We start from the raw sequence: 21,045 nt of genomic DNA, 5'->3' as shown, positions 1-21,045 counted from the left end.
CTCTAGTGCGCTGGCTCAGAACCCAAGCTCTCAACTAGTAAACGACTCAATTAGTATACTCTGCTGCCTGCCGCGTGCCCTGGGAGGAGGCCGGGCAGCGGTATTCTAAAATAGCTCCTCAGGAGATTCTGCTTTGGCCCATCTTCCACCCCTTGCCATGTTTGGGAATGACTATCTTCTGAAGAGTAGGACAAGGAGGGGCTCTGAGCAGGGTTTCTTCCAGTACCATTTCATCCCAGTATCTGCCTCAGGCTGTTGACACTCCAGCTAGTAAGTCTCTACCCTTTCCTCCCATGTAACTCTCCTGGTTGAATCTCCTGTTTTCTTAGAGACTCCAGGCCCTCCCCAACCTTCTTACACTGGCTGCCCAGACTCCTGGGATGAGCAAAGCCCTGGCATCTGAGGAGTCTGGTCTTCTCTGCTGACTGCGCTTCAGAACTGACTCTCCTTCCCTGCCTGGCCCCACTGGGTTGCATTTGAGGGATTCAAAGGCAAAGACTCCTTCCTCTTCAGCTTCCTCTCTAAACGCGGGCATTCAAAAGCCCCAGTAACCAAACGCTATCTACTTAAGGGGACACAGTTATCGTTAGAGAGGCAGCAATATCACGGCGTCATGGGTTTTCAATGAAAGAGCTCCCTTTCTGTCTAGCAGATTCTGTCTCTTTCACCTGTCCTTCCTTCCTAGATGAAACCCAGCAGTATCCAGTCATATGAGGTGTGATTATACTGCAGTGGCACAGCTGTGCAAGCGGGTCCTTTGTGAGCCGAGGGACGCTGGCCATGAGCTCGCTCTCCTTTTCAAGGATGGGCCCTGGACTGCCTGGTACTAACTGCTCCCTGAGATAGCACCGCGTGATCAATGCAAGCAGGCACAGCTATAAAGTGCAGAGCCAATACTGCGAATTTCACTGGATTTGCTTTCCTTAGCTTATTAGAAAACTGGAGAGAAGAAACAAAGAATCAGTGTAACTACCAATGACTTTAAATAGCAGGATGTGGCAGAGTTAAATTATTCTTAAGATAACCGGCCCTAACCGGTTTGGCTCAGTGAGCGTCGGCCTGCGGACTGAAGGGTCCCAGGTTCGATTCTGGTCAAGGGCATGTACCTTGGTTGCGGGCACATCCCAGTAGGAGGTGCGCAGGAGGCAGCTGATCAATGTTTCTCTCTCATTGATGTTTCTAACTCTCTATCCCTCTCCCTTCCTATCTGTAAAAAAATCAATAAAATATATTTTTTTAAAAAAAAGATAACCGGAATTCATTAGACAGGATGGTGAAAATAATTTTCAGGATGAAAATGGCTGTATTAACAGGAGTTTAATTATCAATTACACTGCTTTTTCTAAAAAAAATAAAATAAACCTCCTTTATACTAATTTCTCCGATTAAGATTCAAAGTGAATGCTCCTTTAACACTAGAAACAAGCAATCATTGCTCTTGGCTAATAGCCTTACTTTTTCCTCCCAAACATTAATTTGCAAAAGGCATTCCAGATAAAATAAGAACATTAGGAATCGTAAGATTACAAGTTACTTTCAGGCATAAAATCAAAGCAGGAACAATCAACTTTATGACAGTCAAGCAAACAGGTTATAAATTTTATACAATTGATAATACCTGTAAAATAACTTATGGGAGGGTGGGAAATAGTAAGGGATAACTGGATTCAGCAAAGGACAGAATTACAGCAGCATCTGTTGCATAGGTTGCTTTCTTAGGCATCCTTCATAATAAAAAGGCAATATGCAAATAACCATCACTCCGCTACGCCCACGATTGGGCGGTGGGAGGCTGGGGGGCGGGACTCGGGGTGGCATATCCGGCCATTGAGAGGCGCGGGACTCCCGCCCCCCCCCCCCCCCCCCCCCCGCCTCTCAACGGCTGGATTGGCGGCCACTGAGGGGGGCTGCCTCGGACACCCTGGACACCCAGCTCCGCTGCCATCGGAGGCGGGGAGCCGGTTGTCCGCACCCAGATCCCCTGCCGTGCTCCCCTTCGTCAGCGCCTCAAGCCCCAGCAGCAGCGGCAGCGGCTGGAGATGAGCTGGTGATCCCAACAGCCTGGCAGCTCAGTGGCAGCGGCGGAGGCAGCATTGGGCCTGGGGACTGGCGAACAGGCAGAAGATGGCCCTGATCGCAGGAGGCTAGGCCTAGGGACCCTACCCGCACGATTGAATCGTGCGCTGGGCCTCTAGTATTAGATATGAAAGTATAATGTTCTGTCACGGACCAATGGGATAGAGTAAAACTGAAAGCTGCACAATCAGTGCTTCTCAGACTTTAATGAGTAACCAAATCACCTGTGGGTCATGTTAAATTGCAGAGTCTGATCCAGCAGCTATGGGGTGTGGCATCTGAAGAGGCAGATGATGCCGATAGACTGTCTTCGGACCACATGTGAGAACCAAGAGTGCCTGGATTGTGGCTACGATGTGTTTCATCTGGTGCAGCGTGTGCAGTCTCTGCATTAAGTGTGCTATAATTACAGACTTACCTGAATAAACGCCTTTCCTATTCTATCCTGTCCAACTCTTGTTTCATTAAAGTAAGAAACTTTAAAGTGAAGAATAATTCATTGTATTAATTCACTAAAGAAATGTCTCATAATACTGATTATGCTGAAGGCAATGCGTGGATTTAAAAAGGGCTAGAATGCATACTAACATAATGTCATAATTCCTCAGCTTACATGCTACCTCCTTCCAAATCCTTTGCCTTTCCGTTCAGTTTCAAAGACATTGATAATTATTCATTATAGATTTTCCATATGGATATTGGCCATATCTTGACCTTGGGATATTAACAACTTATAAATGCTAATCTTGATTTTGCTTCAAATCAATTTTTCAATAATCACATTAGTCCCATCCCACAATTATCTACTTACAGTGTGTGGAGGAATGGTTTTAAGGCTTTTAGTTTTAAAATAATCTGTCGTGTCAGGAACAGATATTTTGTTAAATTTAGAATGCACGTTTTACAATCACTATGAATAACAAAATATATGAATCAAATTTACTGAAAGCCCCAGACAAGCAGAAAATCAGAAGCGTAAGCACAGTTGCACACAAAATGCATGGTCCTTGGAATGATTCTAAGGCCTGGAAGAATGCAACTCATTATTTCCTACTTATGTTCACATTCCTGTGAGACAGAAAACGCCAGGTGCGTTTTCCTACTTGAAGGCAACGAAAATGGAGTATAGCGGAGTCCAATCATATCATGTGCCTACGGCTCCTGCCTAAAGCTTCCTCTGAGGTAACCAAAGAGGGCAATTTATAAGACAAGACTAAACTTTTGCCATTACGTAACATCATAATCATAGACTTTTTGTAGCCTTTGAAGTAAGGCAGAAGTGTTGGCTTGTCTGTGTTCAAGGCAGCGCTCGGTAACGGCAGGGTGCGGCCCAGCACCTAGCACATGCTTCGCCACTCATCTCCCCTGGGTGGTGTCATGGTCTCCTTGGGCCTCCGTTTCTGGGTTTGAAAAGTGATGGAATAAAGCCCAGGGGAGAGGGTGGGCTAAATTAGATCTCTACTTCAAGCTTTTTATCACTCTAAAAATGGAGCCCCTCGGAGACACAGCACACTGCTCTGGGGCTGCTGGGGAGTGCAGACCTCAGAAAGCGATTCGATGTTTCCCAAGGAAAGTCCAGTCAGAAGGGAGCACAGCCATCCTCTCCGCGGGGCATAGTAACGGTTCAGGACATCTGGGCCAAGACTGGAGAGAGGACGACAACAGTTCTCAGAGCAGCATGAAAATAACACTTCATAGGTTCCAGATGTACGCAGGGCAAGAATGAGAAAACGAGCTAAGGCAAGGGGGTCATGGGTATGTACGAAAATAGTCACGGCGTGGCCTCAAAACAGTCCGCTATCGAATGAAACTGAATATTGAAACTCATCAGTGTGCTTTGTTCGGTCACAAAGGGAAAATGAACCATAGCATCATTCAGGTTGGGCAAGTTTGGGAGGCCAAGAGGAGGAAGCCCTGAGAAGAAACAGAGCTTGAGAGTGATCTTTGGGAGCCCCCAAGGGGTCCCTCTACGTGTAAATAAATCTCATAATCCAAGAGCATGACAGTTGAAAGCAACCATGGAGATGATTCCAAACCACTCAGTTTACAGATCAGAAACCAGAAACCAGAAACCAGAGTGGAAATGACTTGCCGTCTGAGTTTGTTAACGTGGAGTGCGACAGAGCCGCCGGCCTCCCCCCACCCACCACTGCTGCCTCCCTGCCCGGCCCGAGAGTGTGCTGGGCATTCTGATGGGACTGTCGATATAGATTTCTGTGTGGAGACAAATACCCTCTAATCACAATTCAGTGCCTGAGCCAGCTGGCAAAACCACCAAACTTGTCTTTATGTTTTCAATTTTGCCAAATAAAACGTGAAAAATACCATCAAGAACAGCCTCAGTGCTAATGCAGTCAGAGTCCTTAATTTACGCTTTTATTGCCATGTGTACAAATCTACCTTGACTGGTTCTAGGACTGTTCATTACCTGCCTTTACCTGAGGCGAGCAGGGTCAGGAGCCACCTTCTCTTGAGACAAGAGCTGAGGCAGATGGGTGTTTGAGGGGCAAGGCTTCCGAAGAGGAAAACGGGGCGCTACTGAGCTCAGGGCTAGAGTCAGACAATTCACAGGGCACAAGGCAGGGCTGAAAGATGCCTCGTCCTCGGGATTTCCTGCAGTCCTGTGCTGTGGTGACAATCCTACGAACCCTTCCTCTCTCTCACCACGGGGCCCAGTTCACCATGTCTGGTGTAATTCATTCACACGCCTAAGCATAACTGGAGGTTTTCATTTTCTTTTGGTCACTGGATTTTATCTTTAGAAGACTGTCTCACCTTCTGTCTTTCCCCTGTTAAGACTGTGTGGGTTTTCTTGGCAAAGAATGCCAAGGTTGAAAGGAGTGATCGTTTATATTGGGAATGCTGAAGTGGTTGGGGGTGAGGGTTGGGGGAGGGAAGCAACATTAAAAAAAAAAAGACAAAATTTGCAAGTTAGAACAAGATCTGCATGGACGAAAGAAGCACCATTTAAAGGACTGGTTTAGTCGTCTTCAAGATAACTCCCATTTCCAAAATCTAATGTTCACTTTTGCTTTTTGTGTGTGTGTTTTTAATGTTAATTTTCAAGAACCCTTACCCCTATTTACCTGTCTGTCTTTATGAGGAAGCTACCAGGTAAAATTACCCAGTGAGATCTATCTAGGGTGTGGAGAGGTCTACTCTCTTTAGAAAACGAACTCCTTGTCAGAGGCCACGCTTAGAGAGCTATATGTTCTGTAACACGGTGACATTTTAAACCTTCAAAACCTGGGATTCTGAACTTCTCAGTTTGAGAAGTGTGAATGCACAAAAACATCCAGTGCTCTGTGGATATTTGGGGTCAAAGTCACAACACAACAAAGGCAATCCAGGGCTTATTCAATGTGTGAAATTTTACTGGCCTGAAATGTCCTAATATACCTTCCCAAGTCTAGAAGCCCTCAGAAGAGAACACATTCACAAACCCACTAAGTGTACACTCATCAGCACGTCCTGGACTCGTGCTGAACATCAGAACCATCTCGCCACATTAAGTGTCGTTTATTCATACTTTTATTTACTTTATTCATGTGTTCTCAGGCTCATATTGCCCTAAGCAGAGGCCTGGTGACCTTTCAAGTTTCAGAGTCCTGATGATGAAGACAGAGACAGCAGAGCATGGATCAGGCATAGGAGCCTTAGACGTCAGGACTGCGACTTTGGGTAAGTCATTTAAGCTCTTTGTGCCTCAGTTTCCACATCTGTAGAAAGGTAATAATAATGAGAATAATAATAATAATCAAAAGTTTGTCTGGGGGTTAAATGAGATAATATACTAAGTTTTTATAATAGTGCCTGGAATACAGTAGTACTCAATAAATTATAGCTGCTATTATAAAAAGCAAATTTTAACTTGGAAGATAATAAGAGATGCAGATCAAGATTAATGAGTTATTCTGTTAGTGGTAAGTTAAAAATAAAGAAAAACTTGTAGAATGAGTTCTTCCAATTAGCTCTGGGTTCCTTTCCCCGACCCTGGCCAAACCTCAGTCTGTACTCAGTGAAAACGCAGAGCGACACACTTTCCCCCCATTCACCTTTACAGGCTATTTTCTACAGCCCTCAATAATAACCATTTACGGTTTTAAAAGACTATTTAAAATGTGGGGGGGGGGGGGGCGGGGGGGCAGTGAGCAGGAGCAGGTTTGGGCTAAATGAGACAGAGGGCTTGAGGAGAGAGTCCAGGCTTTGGAAAAGCCCCTGGAAACTGATAGTCTAAGTCATTTGTTTAACCTGTTGGGCTACCACAAAATCCATAATCCCTTTAATGCAGAGCCGTAAAAGACTTTGATCAACCTTTAAATTATAGATGCAATGGAAATCTGAGAGTGTTTTATTGCCTCCACTGCCCACAATAGTCACTCCTGGCCCGCCTTTACCACCTTTCTTGTCTTTTCAGGATTTCGGACCTCAGCAAACATGGCGGAAACAGGTTGAGTTAGAGGTCAAGTCAAGGGAATGAGAACTCTCAAGGATCCCTGCCCCCACCCCTTACTCTGTTATCTGATCATCTGCAAACAAAGACAGTTGGACATAATGGTCTCTAAGCTTTCTTCTTGCTCTAACATTCAGGAATAGTTACTGCTGTCAGTCTGTAGAGACTTAGCAAATGGACAATGATCTGCTATTAGTTTGAAGAAAAAATCTAATGATAAATGTAAACACTGCAATAAAACATGCTCTATTCACTGGCTACCCTTTTCTTCTATACATTTGACTGTCTCATATTATCAAATATGTAATTCTTTAAATTCACATGTTCTAAATGGAAAAACTTTTATCATAACTCTGTACCTTCAGAAAAAGGTATCCAAGTCAATGGTGGAGGAAAAAGAAAGTTTCATATTGAATATAAATTAATCTTAAACTCTATGCATTCTTCTTCCAAAGGCTTTACTGAGATATAATTCACATACCATACAACCCACCCATTTAAAGTGTATAAATCAATAGCTTTTAGTGTATTTACAAAGTTATACAGCCAGTACCACAGTGAATTTTAGAACATTTTATCACCTCAAAAAAGAAATCTGACAAAACAAATGAACAAAACAATACAGAAATGGCCGCATAGAAACAGAGAACAAACTGATGGTTGCCAAAGGGGAAAGGGTTGGGGGGATGGATGAAAAAGGCAATAAGAAGTACAAACTTGCAGTTATAAAATATATAAGCTATAGGGACATAGTGTTCAGTACAGGGAATGTGTCAATATTGTAATAACTTTGTACAGTGATAGATGGTTACTAGACTTATCAGGGTAATCACACTGTAAGGTATACAAATGTCAAATCACTATGTTGTACACCTGAAAATAATAAAATATTGTTTGTCAACTATCCTATCTAATAAAAGAGTAATATGCAGATTGATCATCACTCCAATACACAAGATGGCTACCCCCATGTGGACACAAGATGGCCGCCACAAGATGGCCAGCAGGGGAGGGCACTTGGGAGGGACCAGGCCTGCAAGGGAGGGCAGTTAGGGGCAATCAAGCCGGCAGAGGAGGGAAGTTGGGGGCGACCAGGCCTGCAGGGAAGGGCAGTTGGGAGGGACCCAGGCCTGTAGGGGAGAGCAGTTGGGGGGGACCAGGCCTGCAGGGGAGGGCAGTTAGGGGTGACCAGGCCTGCAGGGGGGGGCAGTTAGGGGCAAACAGGCTGGCAGGGGAGTAGTTAGGCATCAATCAGTCTGGCAGGGGAGTGGTTAGGGGGTGATCAGGCTGGCAGGCAGAAGCGGTTAGGGGCAATCAGGAAGCCAGGCAGGCGAGCAGTTGGGAGCCAGCAGTCCTGGATTGTGAGAGGGATGTCTGACTGCCCGTTTAGGCCTGATCCTACCGGACCCAGATTGGAGAGGGTGCAGGTTGGGCTGAGGGACACCCCCCTCCCCGTGCACGAATTTTGTGCACCGGGCCTCTAGTACTTCAATAAAAAAGAAAGAATAAAAAGAAAATTGTACCCATTAGCAGTCACTCCCATTCCTCCCCACAGCCCCATAACTAGTAAATCACTACTTTCTGTCTTACATGTATTGCCTATTCTGGACATCCTATCTAATAATAGAGTAATATGCAAATTACCATCACTCCGCTACGCCCACGATTGGGCGGCGGGAGGCTGGGGGGCGGGACTCGGGGTGGCCTATCCGGCCATTGAGAGGCACGGATCTGCTGCCACTGAGGGGGCCACCCTGCTGTTGAGAGGCGCAGGGGGCGGGACTCCCGCCCCCTGTGCCTCTCCACGGCCAGATCCGCGGCCGCTGAGGGGGCCTGCCGCGGACACCCAGCTGCGCCTCTCAACGGCAGGGTAGCCAGGTGTCCGCGGCAGCCCCCCTCAGCGGCCGTTGAGAGGCGCAGGGTAGCCCCCCTCAGTGGCCGCGGACCATCAAAAGTGGGGGAGCTGGGTGCCTGTCTGTTCCGGCACCAGGCCTTGCAGAAGCCTCCGCCGAGCCGGAGGCTTCTGAAAGGCCTGGTGCACCAGCGGACAGGCACCCAGCTCCACCGCGAAAAGCGAAAGCGTGTAGGGGACCCTACACGTGCATGATTCAATCATGCACTGGGCCTCTAGTTTCATATAAATGCAATCATACAGTACACAGGTATTTGCGATTGGACCAAACATTCTTCTTGCAAGTCCCCTGACCCACGGTGACATCACGGGGTGTCTCTGGCGAGTGTGGTGACAACGTGGGTGCTCTCTACTCAATCCAGTGCAGTGGACACACTACAGCCCCCAGATACGGCTTCTTAGGATGCGCCTAGGCTTGCTGGGGTATTGGGGATAAAATAAACTGTTTGACAAAAAAATAGAAGTCCTAGGGCAAAGCTACTAGATGAAGGGCAGGTAAGAACATCACAATTAGTCCATTTTTGCCTATCCTGCCACTTGGTAAGTAAACTTACTTTTCACCACTTCTACCTTCTACAGCCAAACCCATTACTGATCTTACAATGTACCCTGTTTCAAATCTCAACAGCTCTGTTTGAACGCTGTTGCCATGTCAGCCCTCAATGGGAAATAAAGGAAATAATGAGAGATGAAGCTCACTCTTCAATGGCCTTCCCACGTTTATAATTGGTATTGTCCTTTCCCGTGATAAAGGGACTAATGGTGCTATCCTTCCTCCCCACTCCTCTAAAAGTCTGCCCTGAAGATGTTTGTTTTTGCAGTGGGGCGTCCAGGATTAGTGAGGCCCCCAGAAGGGTGGGGGAAATTTAAAGGTCAATTTAATTAGCTCATTCTTACCACCAATCTTCCGTACTGTAGCTCATAAAAATGTCACGATTTAGTAACCATAACGGTCCCCTGTACATTTTTTAAATACTCAAGCATTTTGAATGTTTAATTCTCTCAAACTACTCATATACTGTTATATACATTTTTCTCTTTTTTTTCCATTTTGATATGAATGTGTGTATCTGCCAAAAATCATGTACAAAAAACTTTTTATTTTTAGTCAACAGAAAGGCCACTTAAAATCAATGCTGCCGTGCTCGACTGTATAAAAGCCACCGCCTTAAAAAGGAACATGTCAATATTGTGTGCAAGAACCTAAGCGGCAGGCATCTACTCGAGGTGACTTAATAACAGATTCCGAGATTCACAGCTGAGGGCCTCCCTCATTTCACAGATGAGGAAATGGAGACCTACCAGGGCTACGTGACTGAATTAAGTCACAGCATCAGTCACTGAAGATCCCGGATCAAACCAGCCTCCCAACTCCCAGGAAAACGTTCTTCTTCCTGACGGCGGCCACCTATTTCATGGACTTGAAATCTGGAAGCCAATCGCTGCCCTGCTGACCACTCAGGAGTAGGATTACATGCCTCACATCACGCGGCCCAGGAGCCGAGCTGCCCAGACAAGGCTGCTTTCTGGGTTTGCATTGGATAGACTTTATCTGAATGAGCACAGAGGGTCCTCTGACCCCGTCAGAGAGGTAAAGACCAACATGCTAACTTGAACATTATCATCAAGAATTGATTAAATGCCCACTGTGTTCAAAGACCTGTGTTAAGCTCTTGGGGAATTTCAGAGAAAGCCTGGCTGTGACGCCAGCATAGAACGGCTTCCGTTGTGCAGGGGAGCAAGACGCAGCGATTTAACACTTACCAATAATGAAACAACCTAGGAAAGAGGAACACAAAAGTGAGAGGCAGTGGCCAGCAGAGCAAGAAGCAGAGCTGCCAGGACTTCACAGAGCACTGAGACCACCTTTAAAAACCTCAGGTTGGTACCTGACTGAGGTTACAATGCCGGAGACCTGGCTCAGGCTCATGACGAACAAATGTGATATCTAACCCGGACAGGGGCTCCCTGTGCTGGCTCTTTGTTGAAAATCACAAGTCACAATCCAAAGTGGGTTCAGGGGCAAGAAATGCAGGCAAACAGAAAGTCTGAGTTCCATGTGGGGTGGGAGCGGGGACAGTCTGTGGTGGGGACAGTCACTGGTTAAACTCATAAGAAGGAGAAGCCCAGCCCCAGCTGGTTTGGCTCAATGGATAGAGCGTCTGCCTGCGAACTGAAAGGTCCCAGGTCCGATTCCGGTCAAGGGCACATGCCTGGGTTGCAGGCTCGATCCCCAATAGGGGGCGTGCAGGAGGCAGCTGGTCAATGATTATCTCTCATCATTGATGTTTCTAACTCTCTCTCCCTCACCCTTCCTCTCTGAAATCAATAAAAATATTTTTATTTTTTTTTTAAAAAAGAAGCCCTGACTGGGTGGCTCAGGTGGATCAGTTGGTTGGCATGTTGTCCCATATACCAAAAGGTTGTGGGTTCGATTTCGATCCCTGGTAGGGGCCTGGACAGGAGGCAACCTATCGATATTTCTCTCACATGGATGTTTTGTGTGCTCTCTCCCTTTCTCCCCCTTCCTCTCTCAATAAAAAAAGCAATAAAAACATATTCTCAAGTGAGGATTAAAAAATAAAAAAAGCATAAAAAGAACAAGAAAAACCTGATGGTGCTGATGGGTTGTGATAGCATTTTCCCAAAGGTCTATCAAGAGACTTGTCTAGCCTTGGCCAGTGTGACTCAGTGGTTAGAGTGTCCACCTACAACCTAAAGGGTTGCAGGTTTGATTCCCAGTCAAGGGCACTTACCTGGGCTGCCCATCCCCCTTCTTCCTTCCTCCAGTGACCTGCTCTCTCAATGTCTCAGGCTCCAACACCTCTGGCTCCTGCCCTTTGCTCTGGTGACCCATCAACCACCACTCCTGTCACTTTACTCTCTCCCTGTCTTGTGGAGATGCTCTCTGCTCGACCCTGTCAGCACCAAGTGTCTCTTCTTCACTTGTTGGGGTATTGCATAGCCTCCTAATTTCTGTATCTCCCTTCTATATATAACCACCTCAATTATGTGTTTTTATTATTGACTAGAGGCCCGGTGCATGAATTCGTGCACTGGTAGGGTCCCTCTGGGTGGCCTGCAGGGATCCGGCCGAAACCCGCAGTCCAATGCTGCCTGCAGCTCCTACCTGCCACTCCTGCTCATCCCGCCAGCCATGAGCCCTGCATCTGGCATCCTCCCAAGGGGAGTAGCCTGCGGGATCAGGCTGAAACCGGCTCTCCGACATCCCCCGAGGGGTCCCGGACTGCGAGAGGGTGCAGGCCAGGCTGAGGGACACCACTGGTGCCGGGGATCCGGCTGGGAGGGTCCACCGGAGGGCTCCAGGGCATGTCCGGCCCATTTCACTCAGTCCCGATCTGCCGGACCCCAGCAGCAAGCTAACCTACCAGTCAGAGCATCTGCTCCCTGGTGGTCAGTGCACATCATAGTGAGCGGTTGAGCAGCCTTAGCATATCATTAGCATATTACGCTTTGATTGGGTGTTCGATTTTTCTGCTGTTTGGTCTATTTGCATATTACCCTTTTATTATATAGTATTTCTGAGAATGATGAAGGGCAGGAGAGAGAGAGAGAGAGAGAGAGAGAGAGAGAGAGAGAGAGAGAGAGAAACACTGATGTGAGAGAGATACATCAGTCAGTTGTCTCCTGCAACCTAGGAATGTGCCCTGACTAGGAATCAAACCCTTAACTTTCGGCTGCATGGGACGATGCTCCAGCTGAGCCACACTGGCCGGGGCCCGCCACAATTATCTTTATAGAAAATCCAGATGACATCACATCAAGCCCTGTGTAAACCGCAGGACTGCTCACACGCTTTAGAATCTGGTTGAGGTCTTCGGCCCAGTTTCCACATTCTCTACTCTTCCCTCTTTATCTCCACAATCCACCACCATCCAGTGGCTTCATTTTCCCGAGCACCGTGGCCTCCATGTTTTGGCCCAGAAAGCTCGCTTCCCTTCGTGTGCCCACTCCAGCCCGCACTCCCGTTCTCCCACGAGTGTTTCTTAAGTGTCCACCCAGAGCACTTACTACAGTGCCCAGACCCACTTCCTCTGAGCCTGCAGCCCAGTAAACCAGCTGGACTCAATTCCTGTCCTCAGTTTAAATTATATTTGGGAAAGCTGTATTGGAAAACATGGTGATAGACTTTATATTATAGAGATACTGATAGAATTTTTTTTTCAAAGTTTAGTATATTCTGAAGGCCTTGACATTTTAGAATTTTATTTTTAAACCTGAAACAAGAGCATCAATAGTCTAAAACTTTACCTCTTAAAATTATTTTAAAATTAGAATTCTCTGTTACAAATAAAAAAAAAGAAATGCATCAATTGAGAATAATAAGGGATTCTTTTTTTAATTCTCACCCAAGGATATGTTTATTGATTTTTAATTTTTTTTTTTTTTTTAGAGAGAGGGGAAATAGGGGAGGGAGGGAGGGAGGGAGGGAGGGAGGGAGGGAGAGAGAGAGAGAGAGAGAGAGAGAGAGAGAGAGAGAGAAACATTGATTGGTTGCCTCCCGCACACACTTCCACGGGGGATCGAACCCACAGCCAACTGAGCCACATGGGCCAGGGCAGTAATGCGGGATTCTCATTCAGGAGATGCAGGAGGGGAAAAGTAAACCTGATATTCTCCTCTACAAAGAATAAGAAGGCTCGGTTTCCAGTGCATTTAGGTTTAATTCATCATCTCCATCCTGTATAACTTTTTGGGTTCTGGTGGGCAATCCTCTCCCATAGTTCAGAAAGCCCCCATTTAACTTCCTAGAACTGTTATAAGGGGGTCTGATTCTCTGAGAGGCAAGAAAGCAGATTTTCTTGAAAAACATTAAAAGTCAGGATGTCTGGGTTTCTGTAAACCTTATTAGCATCTAATATGGAATCTGGCATATAAGAGTTAACAAAAAAGAAAAAGGAATTCCTTCACCCTTTCTTCCCTTCTGCATTTCCTACAACATCTAGCAGAGCCTGACATGTAGTCGCGCAAATAAACACACACTGAGTTGGTAATTGTGCATGAAATCACGTAAGGGGACTGGAGCTTACGGTGGCAATGGTGACGGCAGAAACAGCACTGAGGCAGCAGTAACAGTGGAGGCCTCCGTGGGAGCAGTCATTTTGAAAGATCTTATCTTAAAAGTATGGTAAGGGCGAGTCGCATTGGCCCAACACTGATCAGAAGAACACAATTCAACTTTGAGCATATTACAAACCAATGAAATAATTTTGTGAAGCACTAATAAATTGAACCAAGTTCTGATCTGGAAGCACTGAGCACATGCACCCCCACCCACACACACACACACACACACACACAGGTTTACATATATATGTTAAGTGAAACTGTTATTAATGGTGAATATTCTAGAACTGTTGCTTGAATTAGTCTTTAACAGCAAGAAAACAAAGTTTTCTTTTTAAAAGACAGGAAAGAAATCAAAACCGGAGGAAAGATACAAATGTTTATAGGGACAGCAAGCATGCTTTTTAATTCCTTTAAGTTCACTGATAAGAGGTCGATGAGGTAGGCTAATTACTAGGTTCTGCTTTTATCAGAGTGATCAATAATGACTTTTTCAGGTGCAGGAAAAAGGCATTCACACACACAAGGCAGGTCAAGAACATTTATTCATTGGCTTTAATAGGAAGGTTTGAACATTAAATGAACCAGACAATGGAGCTCCTTGTGGCCACATCTATTGAAAGCTGCTACACGCAAGCACTTCAGAAAAATAAACACAGCAAGGCAATGGCCTGGCCCCCATCAGCAGTGCCTCCAATAGGTGATGAGACCCCAGGTCACTGGTCCTACTTGTCAAACCAGATTGGGAATTTGGTCCTACAGGTGTCACCTGGTACCTGTTACTAGTTCTGGCCGTGATGAATGAAATGCCTGGCCAACAGTGAGTCCAAGTGCCAAGCAGCTGGGATGATGGGCCCCTCTGGTCACAGCCGAGCGCCTCTGTCGCCTTCACCCCTGCCCCGCGCAGGGCCCTCGGACACACAGCCACAGCCACACACAGGCACAACCTCTTCCTTTTTCCAGACCAAGTAGCCTACAAAGTGTGTTGAGCCCTACTGCTGACAAATTTTTAAGAGGTGCAGATATTGGAAAAGGAACACAGGATTGGGGAGGGAACCAGTATATCTCTGGTTTTACTAAAGATACTTTGAACTCTGATACTTTGTTCTTGTTTTTTCCTTAATAAAAATACAGTTGCCAAAGAGAAAGCAGCAATTTAAATGCCAAAAGCACCAGGCACAGCCGAGGAAAGGAGTGGTGTTCAAATGATTAATTATCCTCACACTGGCTCTCCTCTATCCCGCTCTCAGGCTAAGAGCTTAACAGACTTTGCCAATTAGTTAGTGTGAATCACCCTCCACTTGCCTAATTTGCCTTCAAAGTTTGTACTCAGCAATTTGCACTTACTTAACTATCAGCTTACATGGTTTTGGTTTTAGGTGGGGGGAGGGAAGGGAAGGAAAATTGCTCATTCCTTAGTATTTCAGTAACTAAATCGGTCATTTTAGGAAATTTTAAAAATTACTTCTATCTGCTGCAGTCAGAACTCAGGATGTAATGGGCCCATTTTGGATCTCATTTAACAGGACTGATGCGGAGAAGAAATGTAAAGACTTCATGTTGGTAATGAATTAAGGAATCTAACAAGATCTTGTTGCTTAGGCCCTCAGAAGTTAGTTTCTGTGAAATGCGAGTATAAATGTTTTTTGGTGGTTTTTTTTTTTTTAATAAAAAAGGAGGGGACAAAGGGAGAACACACCTGCGTTTCCCACGGGAGAGCAGCCACAGGAGACCTCGGTCACCAGCTGGCCACTCCTTTTTAAAGTGCTCACTTTATTTTCAGACGGCCTCTCCAGATGTAGGAACAGTTCTTAAATAATGTGGAATTATTCCCTTTTATTTCACACAAACCCTTTTTACGATTCCAGATTTGTTCTTGGAAAGTGACTTACTTTTTCAGCAGTAAATTTCAAGTCTAAGTTTGATCTAAGTTCTTTCTCTTAACACATGGAGGTCAAACCTGAGCGATGTTGGCTCCTCTGCAGTTTTTCAAAGCAAACCAGGTGCCCACATCCGCCCTGCCACCTCCCCTCGGCCCTCGGGGCGCACGGAGCCTCTGCTCAGGACCCCAGCCCTGGCCCACCTGCAGCCCGGCCAGCGGTGCTTTGCCACAGCACGGCAGCCGGAGGCTCCTCTGCCTGAGTGAGCAAGTGAGAGAGAAAGGCAGGGCAGGGCGGGGAGGCCCACAACGCCTTAGGGAAGTGTAGTAACTCAGTTCGAATTGCCTTCGAGGCCGGATTCTTCAAGGGAAAATACGGGGTAAGCTGTGCTAACGTGTGAGGTCATCCAGGGTGGCAATGTGGCCCTTAATGCAGGATAAATTAGGCTTTCCCACTTAGGGCAAATGAGAGGAAGTGATTGCTAGACTTACAGGACTTAAGTAAGTCCGTACTCTCACAGTACAACGAACAGACTGTCGTAGAAGACCAGGAAGTAACCCTTGCATCTCCTAACATAGGCTTCTGCTCCTAGAGAAAATCCTTGGCTTTTCCGAATCCAGCTGGCTAAGCGTTAGGACAGATGACCGTGGGTCAGCAGATATGACAACACCAGGAGGACCAGGCAAATACGGGGAGAAAAGCAGCAGTGTGCTTCTGTCTGCGGGGGCACGAAGAGCGAAGGGCGTGTTCCCCAGGGCCAGGCCTGGGACAGGTGGGCTCCTGATGGGGACGGCAGTGCGCGGGCACGGTGCCAGGCTGCGCTGCAGGGCTCCAAGTGCGGCCTCTGACAAAAATGCCGCGGGCTAGAGGCAGCCCTGGCCAATCTGAAAAGCAGCAAATCAGCACAAACAAGAACACATTTCTCAGATTCCCAAGTGGCCTCTACCCATGTAGGAAATGCGAGCTCAATGCACACATACACACTTGCCCAGGCTGGTGACACATATGATGGCAGAAATGAAAAGGAGTTTCTGCTGGCAGAACCCCTTCCTCTGGAAACGAGAGCATGGGTAAGACCCTCACGTGCCTGCTCTCTCCCCAAAGAATAGTTTCTTTTCCTACTGACTACTGAAAATATATCATATAGGGGTTCCTAACTGAAAGAACCCTTTATTTCAGAAAAAAAAATCAGTGAACGTTAATATATAAACTAAAAATTACTATTCATAATTACTCATAATGATAAAAATTCAGTCCCATTTCACAGAGCGTGGAACAAGGAAGCCTATTTGAAGCAACATTACAAAAGCAACTCACCTGGAAATCCTGATCGTCGATTCCAAACCTCTCCCGCAGGTTTCGGAAGACCATCGGGCAGTATTCCTTAAACTTGAAGTGGCTCGGCATGTTTTCTCTGAAACGGCATGTTGCGAGAGAAAGCTCAGGTACACAGAGTGAACCAGACCTGAATCTCCCACCAGCTAGTTCCATGAGCAGCCAAGGAAGTGCCGGAGTTCCCTTCCCACAGAGGCGCTTCCCAGAACAACCAAGTGGGCCCTTGAACAACATGAGGTTAGGGGTGCTGACCCCCCCCCCCCATACAGCTGAAAAGTCACGTGTCACTTTTGACTCCCCCAGAACTTAACAAATAGCCTTACTGCTGACTAGGAGCCTTACCGATAACACAGTCAATTCACACATATTTTATGTTTTATGTCTATTATATAGTGTATTTTTACAAAAAAAGTAAGCCAGAAAAAGAAGTTATTAAAATTATAAGGAAGAGAAAATACATTTACAGTACGATACATACTTATTTTTTTAATCTACATGTAAGTGGACCTGATGTTCAAGGGTCAACAGTACAAGCTACAGTAAGACCCGGGGGACAGAAGGTCAGACTGATAACATGTGTGTCCTCTCACCACCTAGGAGCACTTGGCCTATATGACCTTTTAATCCTGACCACATGCTACAGCTGCTTCCTCAAGGAAGAGGAGGTTGCCAAGGGGAGGGGCCGTCCTGCAGAACATGGTGAAGAGAAAGCCAAGAATGTGGACAGAGGGAAGGGCATTGAGTAAGCCACACTCATCCTCAGTCAGTAGGGGATGCAAGCTTACAAAACAAGACTGCTCTCACTCCCTGAATGACCTATCCTATATAATAAAAGGGTAATAAGCAAATTGACCTTAACAGTGGAACAACTGGTCGCTATGACACGCACTGACCACCAGGGGGCAGACGCTTAATATAGGAGCTGCCCCTTGGTGGTCAGTGCACTTCCACAGGGGGAGCACTGCTCAGCCAGAAGCCGGCTCATGGCTGGCCAGCGCAGTGGCGGTGGTGGGAGCCTCTCCCGCCTCCACAACAGCACTAAGGATGTCCGACTAACAGCTTAGGCCTGATCCCCCGGGGAGCGGGCCTAAACCAGCAGGTGGACATCCCTCAAGGGGTCCCGGACTGTGAGAGGATGCAGGCCGGGCTGAGGGACACACCACCCCCCTGAGTGCACGAATTTTCGTGCACTGGGCCTCTAGTTTTATATAAATACCACAACCTAAATTCACATAGAAAATTCTCTCAATGGTTAGCCTCTAAACAGTATTATGAGGAGAATTAACCCCTGAGCTTCCCACCAGCACAATGGCCCCAGGAAGAAATTTCAGAACTAATCTTTTGAGTAGGATTTGAAGTTTATACTACCCATTCAGAAAATTGCCTCTTTCTTTGTGTTCACATACACACACTCCTCTGTTGTGGTACTCTGCACACCAACTTATAGTATGTAATTTGTATATATGTCAGTGTTCAACCACCCACCTGACTGTGAGCCCTTGAGGGAAGGGCTGTTTCTTATACATCCTTGTATCTCCAGCTCTCAGTGAACTGCCTAACATATAAGGGGCTCCAGAGTGACATCTAAAATGACATCCCGCCTGGGCCAGTGTGACTCAGTGGTTGAGCGTTGACCTATGAACCAGGAGGTCACGGTTCGATTCCTGGTCAGGGCACATGCCCAGGTTGTGGGCTCAATCCCCAGTGTGGGGCATGCACAAGGCAGCAGATCAATGATTCTCTCTCATCATTGATGTTTCTATCTCTCTCTCCCTCTCCCTTCCTCTCTGGAATCAATAAAAATATATTTAAAAAAATAAAAATAACATAAAATAAAATGACATTCCAATGAAGGAGAAATAGTCTCAATACACAACATGGTGTCCAATTATGTTCTATAAAAATGCACCTTAATTCTTTATTGTTCACTGAAGTCATCATTTCTGTTCATAAAGTAATCATTGTGAGAGTTTTGTGTAAGATAGCTGAGGTCCATAGCTGCTAAAAAAATCCAAGCAATTTACAGCTTGAAACATCTGAAGTGTAATGAGAATATCACTTTTAACATATAAGCTATTCATAGAGAACAATATGCCATATGGCAAAAGGATATTACCCAAGAGGCCTGCTGTTGCTTTTGTGAAAATGACAGATGGTTCTGTTTATCACAGGATTAACTTCATCAGAAAAACTTTACACCCACCCATTGAAAACGTGATTATAGAATTCACAGAAATCATACTCCTGGCAGCCACATCAGTTCTAGAAAAGTTCGTACTTGTACTTACTTGTTAAAAAGGTGATTGTCCACCTTTATCTTTGAATAGGCTTTGAAGTCATCTGGCATCAACATAACAGGGATTTGAACATGGCTCAGTTCATTGATCTAGAAAAACATAAAATAAATGGCACAGGTTACCACTAACTAGGTGGGAAGCGTGTGGGACTTTCAGCTCACCCACTGGAAGGGGAGGTGGGTACTGCAGCAGATGAAGCGCGATAAAAACTCCTGAACAACAAGAGCCGAGGAGCTCCCGGGTGGGGGAAGGCATTCACATGCCAGAAGGGTGGAGCCGCCCAGTGCCGGGGGACAGAGCGCCTGCCCCCTGGACCCTTCTGGGCCTCGCCCTCTGCACCGCTTCATCTGGGCTCTTGATAACGTGCTTCAGGATAAACTGGTAAATGCACGTAAACGTTCTCCAGGAGCTGCTCTAGCAAACGGAACCTGAGGAGACAGTCTTGGGAACATTCAATTCACAGGCAGCCGGTGAGCAGCACAAGTGACAACCGGCACGTGCCATTGGCCTCTGGAAAGGGAGCAGTCTGTGGGACGAGCCCTGAACCTGGGGGTCTGCTGCTGTCTCCGGGTAGACAGGGTCAGGATGGAGTCCACTGCTTCCTGGTGTTAGAAAAACTGCACATGAAAGACAGACAGAGCGCTGGCCGTTGTGGTTCAGTTGGTTGGAGCGTGTCCTGTACACCGCAAGGCCGCAGGTTCATCCGGTCAGGGAACACACCCAGGTTGCGGGTTCGATGTCTGGTAGTGTGCGTGCAGGAGACAACCGGTCAGTGTATCTCTCTCACATCGATGTTTCTCTCGCTCTCTCTCCTTTGCCTTCCCTCCCTTTCTAAAATAAAAAAATAAATAAAAAATACACAGAGAGTGTATGTGTATCCATCAAATCAAAACTATCTTTCAAAAAAAATAAAAGCAAAATAAAGCCTTTTTTATACAAACAAAAACTGACAAGTTACCTACAACAAAATTTAAAGAAAATAGTAAGATTTAGAAACATGATTTAGAGGCTAAGGACATATACTTCAGAAAAAAGTGTGTGGACGATCTGAGATACCAAAAGAATAGTAAGCAAATAAATAAGGTAAATGTGTGGAGAAATGTGAGTAAACATTGCCTATATGAAGCAGTAATGCTTCATTCACGGGGTTACAAGGACGGATATAAGCACTGGAAAGCAACGCGTGGAAGCGGGAAGCGGGTGGTGGGAGCTGCAGTGCCTCCTGTATTGTTCAGGAGGAGAGTTAAGATGTTAACTTTAGACTAAGAATGAAGGTACAATTCTAAACGTTAAAAGAACAGAAACAGAGTATATAACCTCTACGCTAGTGGAAAAAACCAAACAGTAAGAATACAAATAAAACTCATTAAAAAAAAAAAGAACACAAGAAGAAAAAAATAAGCACTGCAAAAGTAGGACAAACAGAAAGTAAATGAAAGAAACAAATCTGGATCTATACAGAATCACAATAGGCAAAAGTAGGCTAGAAGTTAAAATAAAGATTGTTAAAATGAAGTAAAAACAACTATAAACTACATGTAAGGGACATAACTAAAACATAAGAACTCAAAAAGGTTAAAAGTTAAGGAACAAAAAATACATATTAAATAGTACTAAAATTATTGAAAGCTAGTTTACCTTTACTGATATTAGATAAACTAATAACTTAAAGACAGAAGCATTGCTAAGAATAAAGAAGGTCTGTACATAATGATAAAATGGTCAAATAGTCAGAAAGATAAAATTCATATTTTATAAGTACCTAATTAGCCTGAAAGTATAGAGCAAAAACTCTTCAGACCTCCGGGAGAATGGACCATCCATTGTTAAAGAGAACGATTTGAATATGCTTTGATAGTTCAAACAGACAAAAAAATTAAATTGAATATTATTCATTCAGTATTTGCTACACACCTATTACTGCCAAGTGTTCATCTAGTTGCTTTGAATAGGTTGTTGAACAAAACACATTAACGTGCCTGTCCTCCTAGAACTTATATTGTA

At 45.6% G+C, this 21,045-nt stretch overlaps 1 protein-coding gene across 2 annotated transcripts in view; it reads right to left on the bottom strand.

The window, feature by feature from the left end:
- Positions 1-21,045, bottom strand: part of PIP4K2A (phosphatidylinositol-5-phosphate 4-kinase type 2 alpha) — a 165,655-nt gene that overhangs the window by 51,364 nt on the left and 93,246 nt on the right. For both annotated transcript variants that reach the window (XM_079770646.1, XM_079770645.1), the window contains exons 2-3: positions 19,033-19,130; positions 16,727-16,823 (exon numbers count right to left, since the gene is read on the bottom strand). In XM_079770646.1, coding sequence (XP_079626772.1) covers positions 16,727-16,823; positions 19,033-19,130 — 195 coding nt within the window. The remainder of the gene's footprint in view (positions 1-16,726; positions 16,824-19,032; positions 19,131-21,045) is intronic.

Source organism: Cnephaeus nilssonii (assembly GCF_951640355.1).
Source record: "Cnephaeus nilssonii genome assembly, chromosome: 1".
NCBI lineage: Eukaryota > Metazoa > Chordata > Mammalia > Chiroptera > Vespertilionidae > Cnephaeus > Cnephaeus nilssonii.
This window is presented reverse-complemented; position numbering and strand designations above follow the sequence as displayed.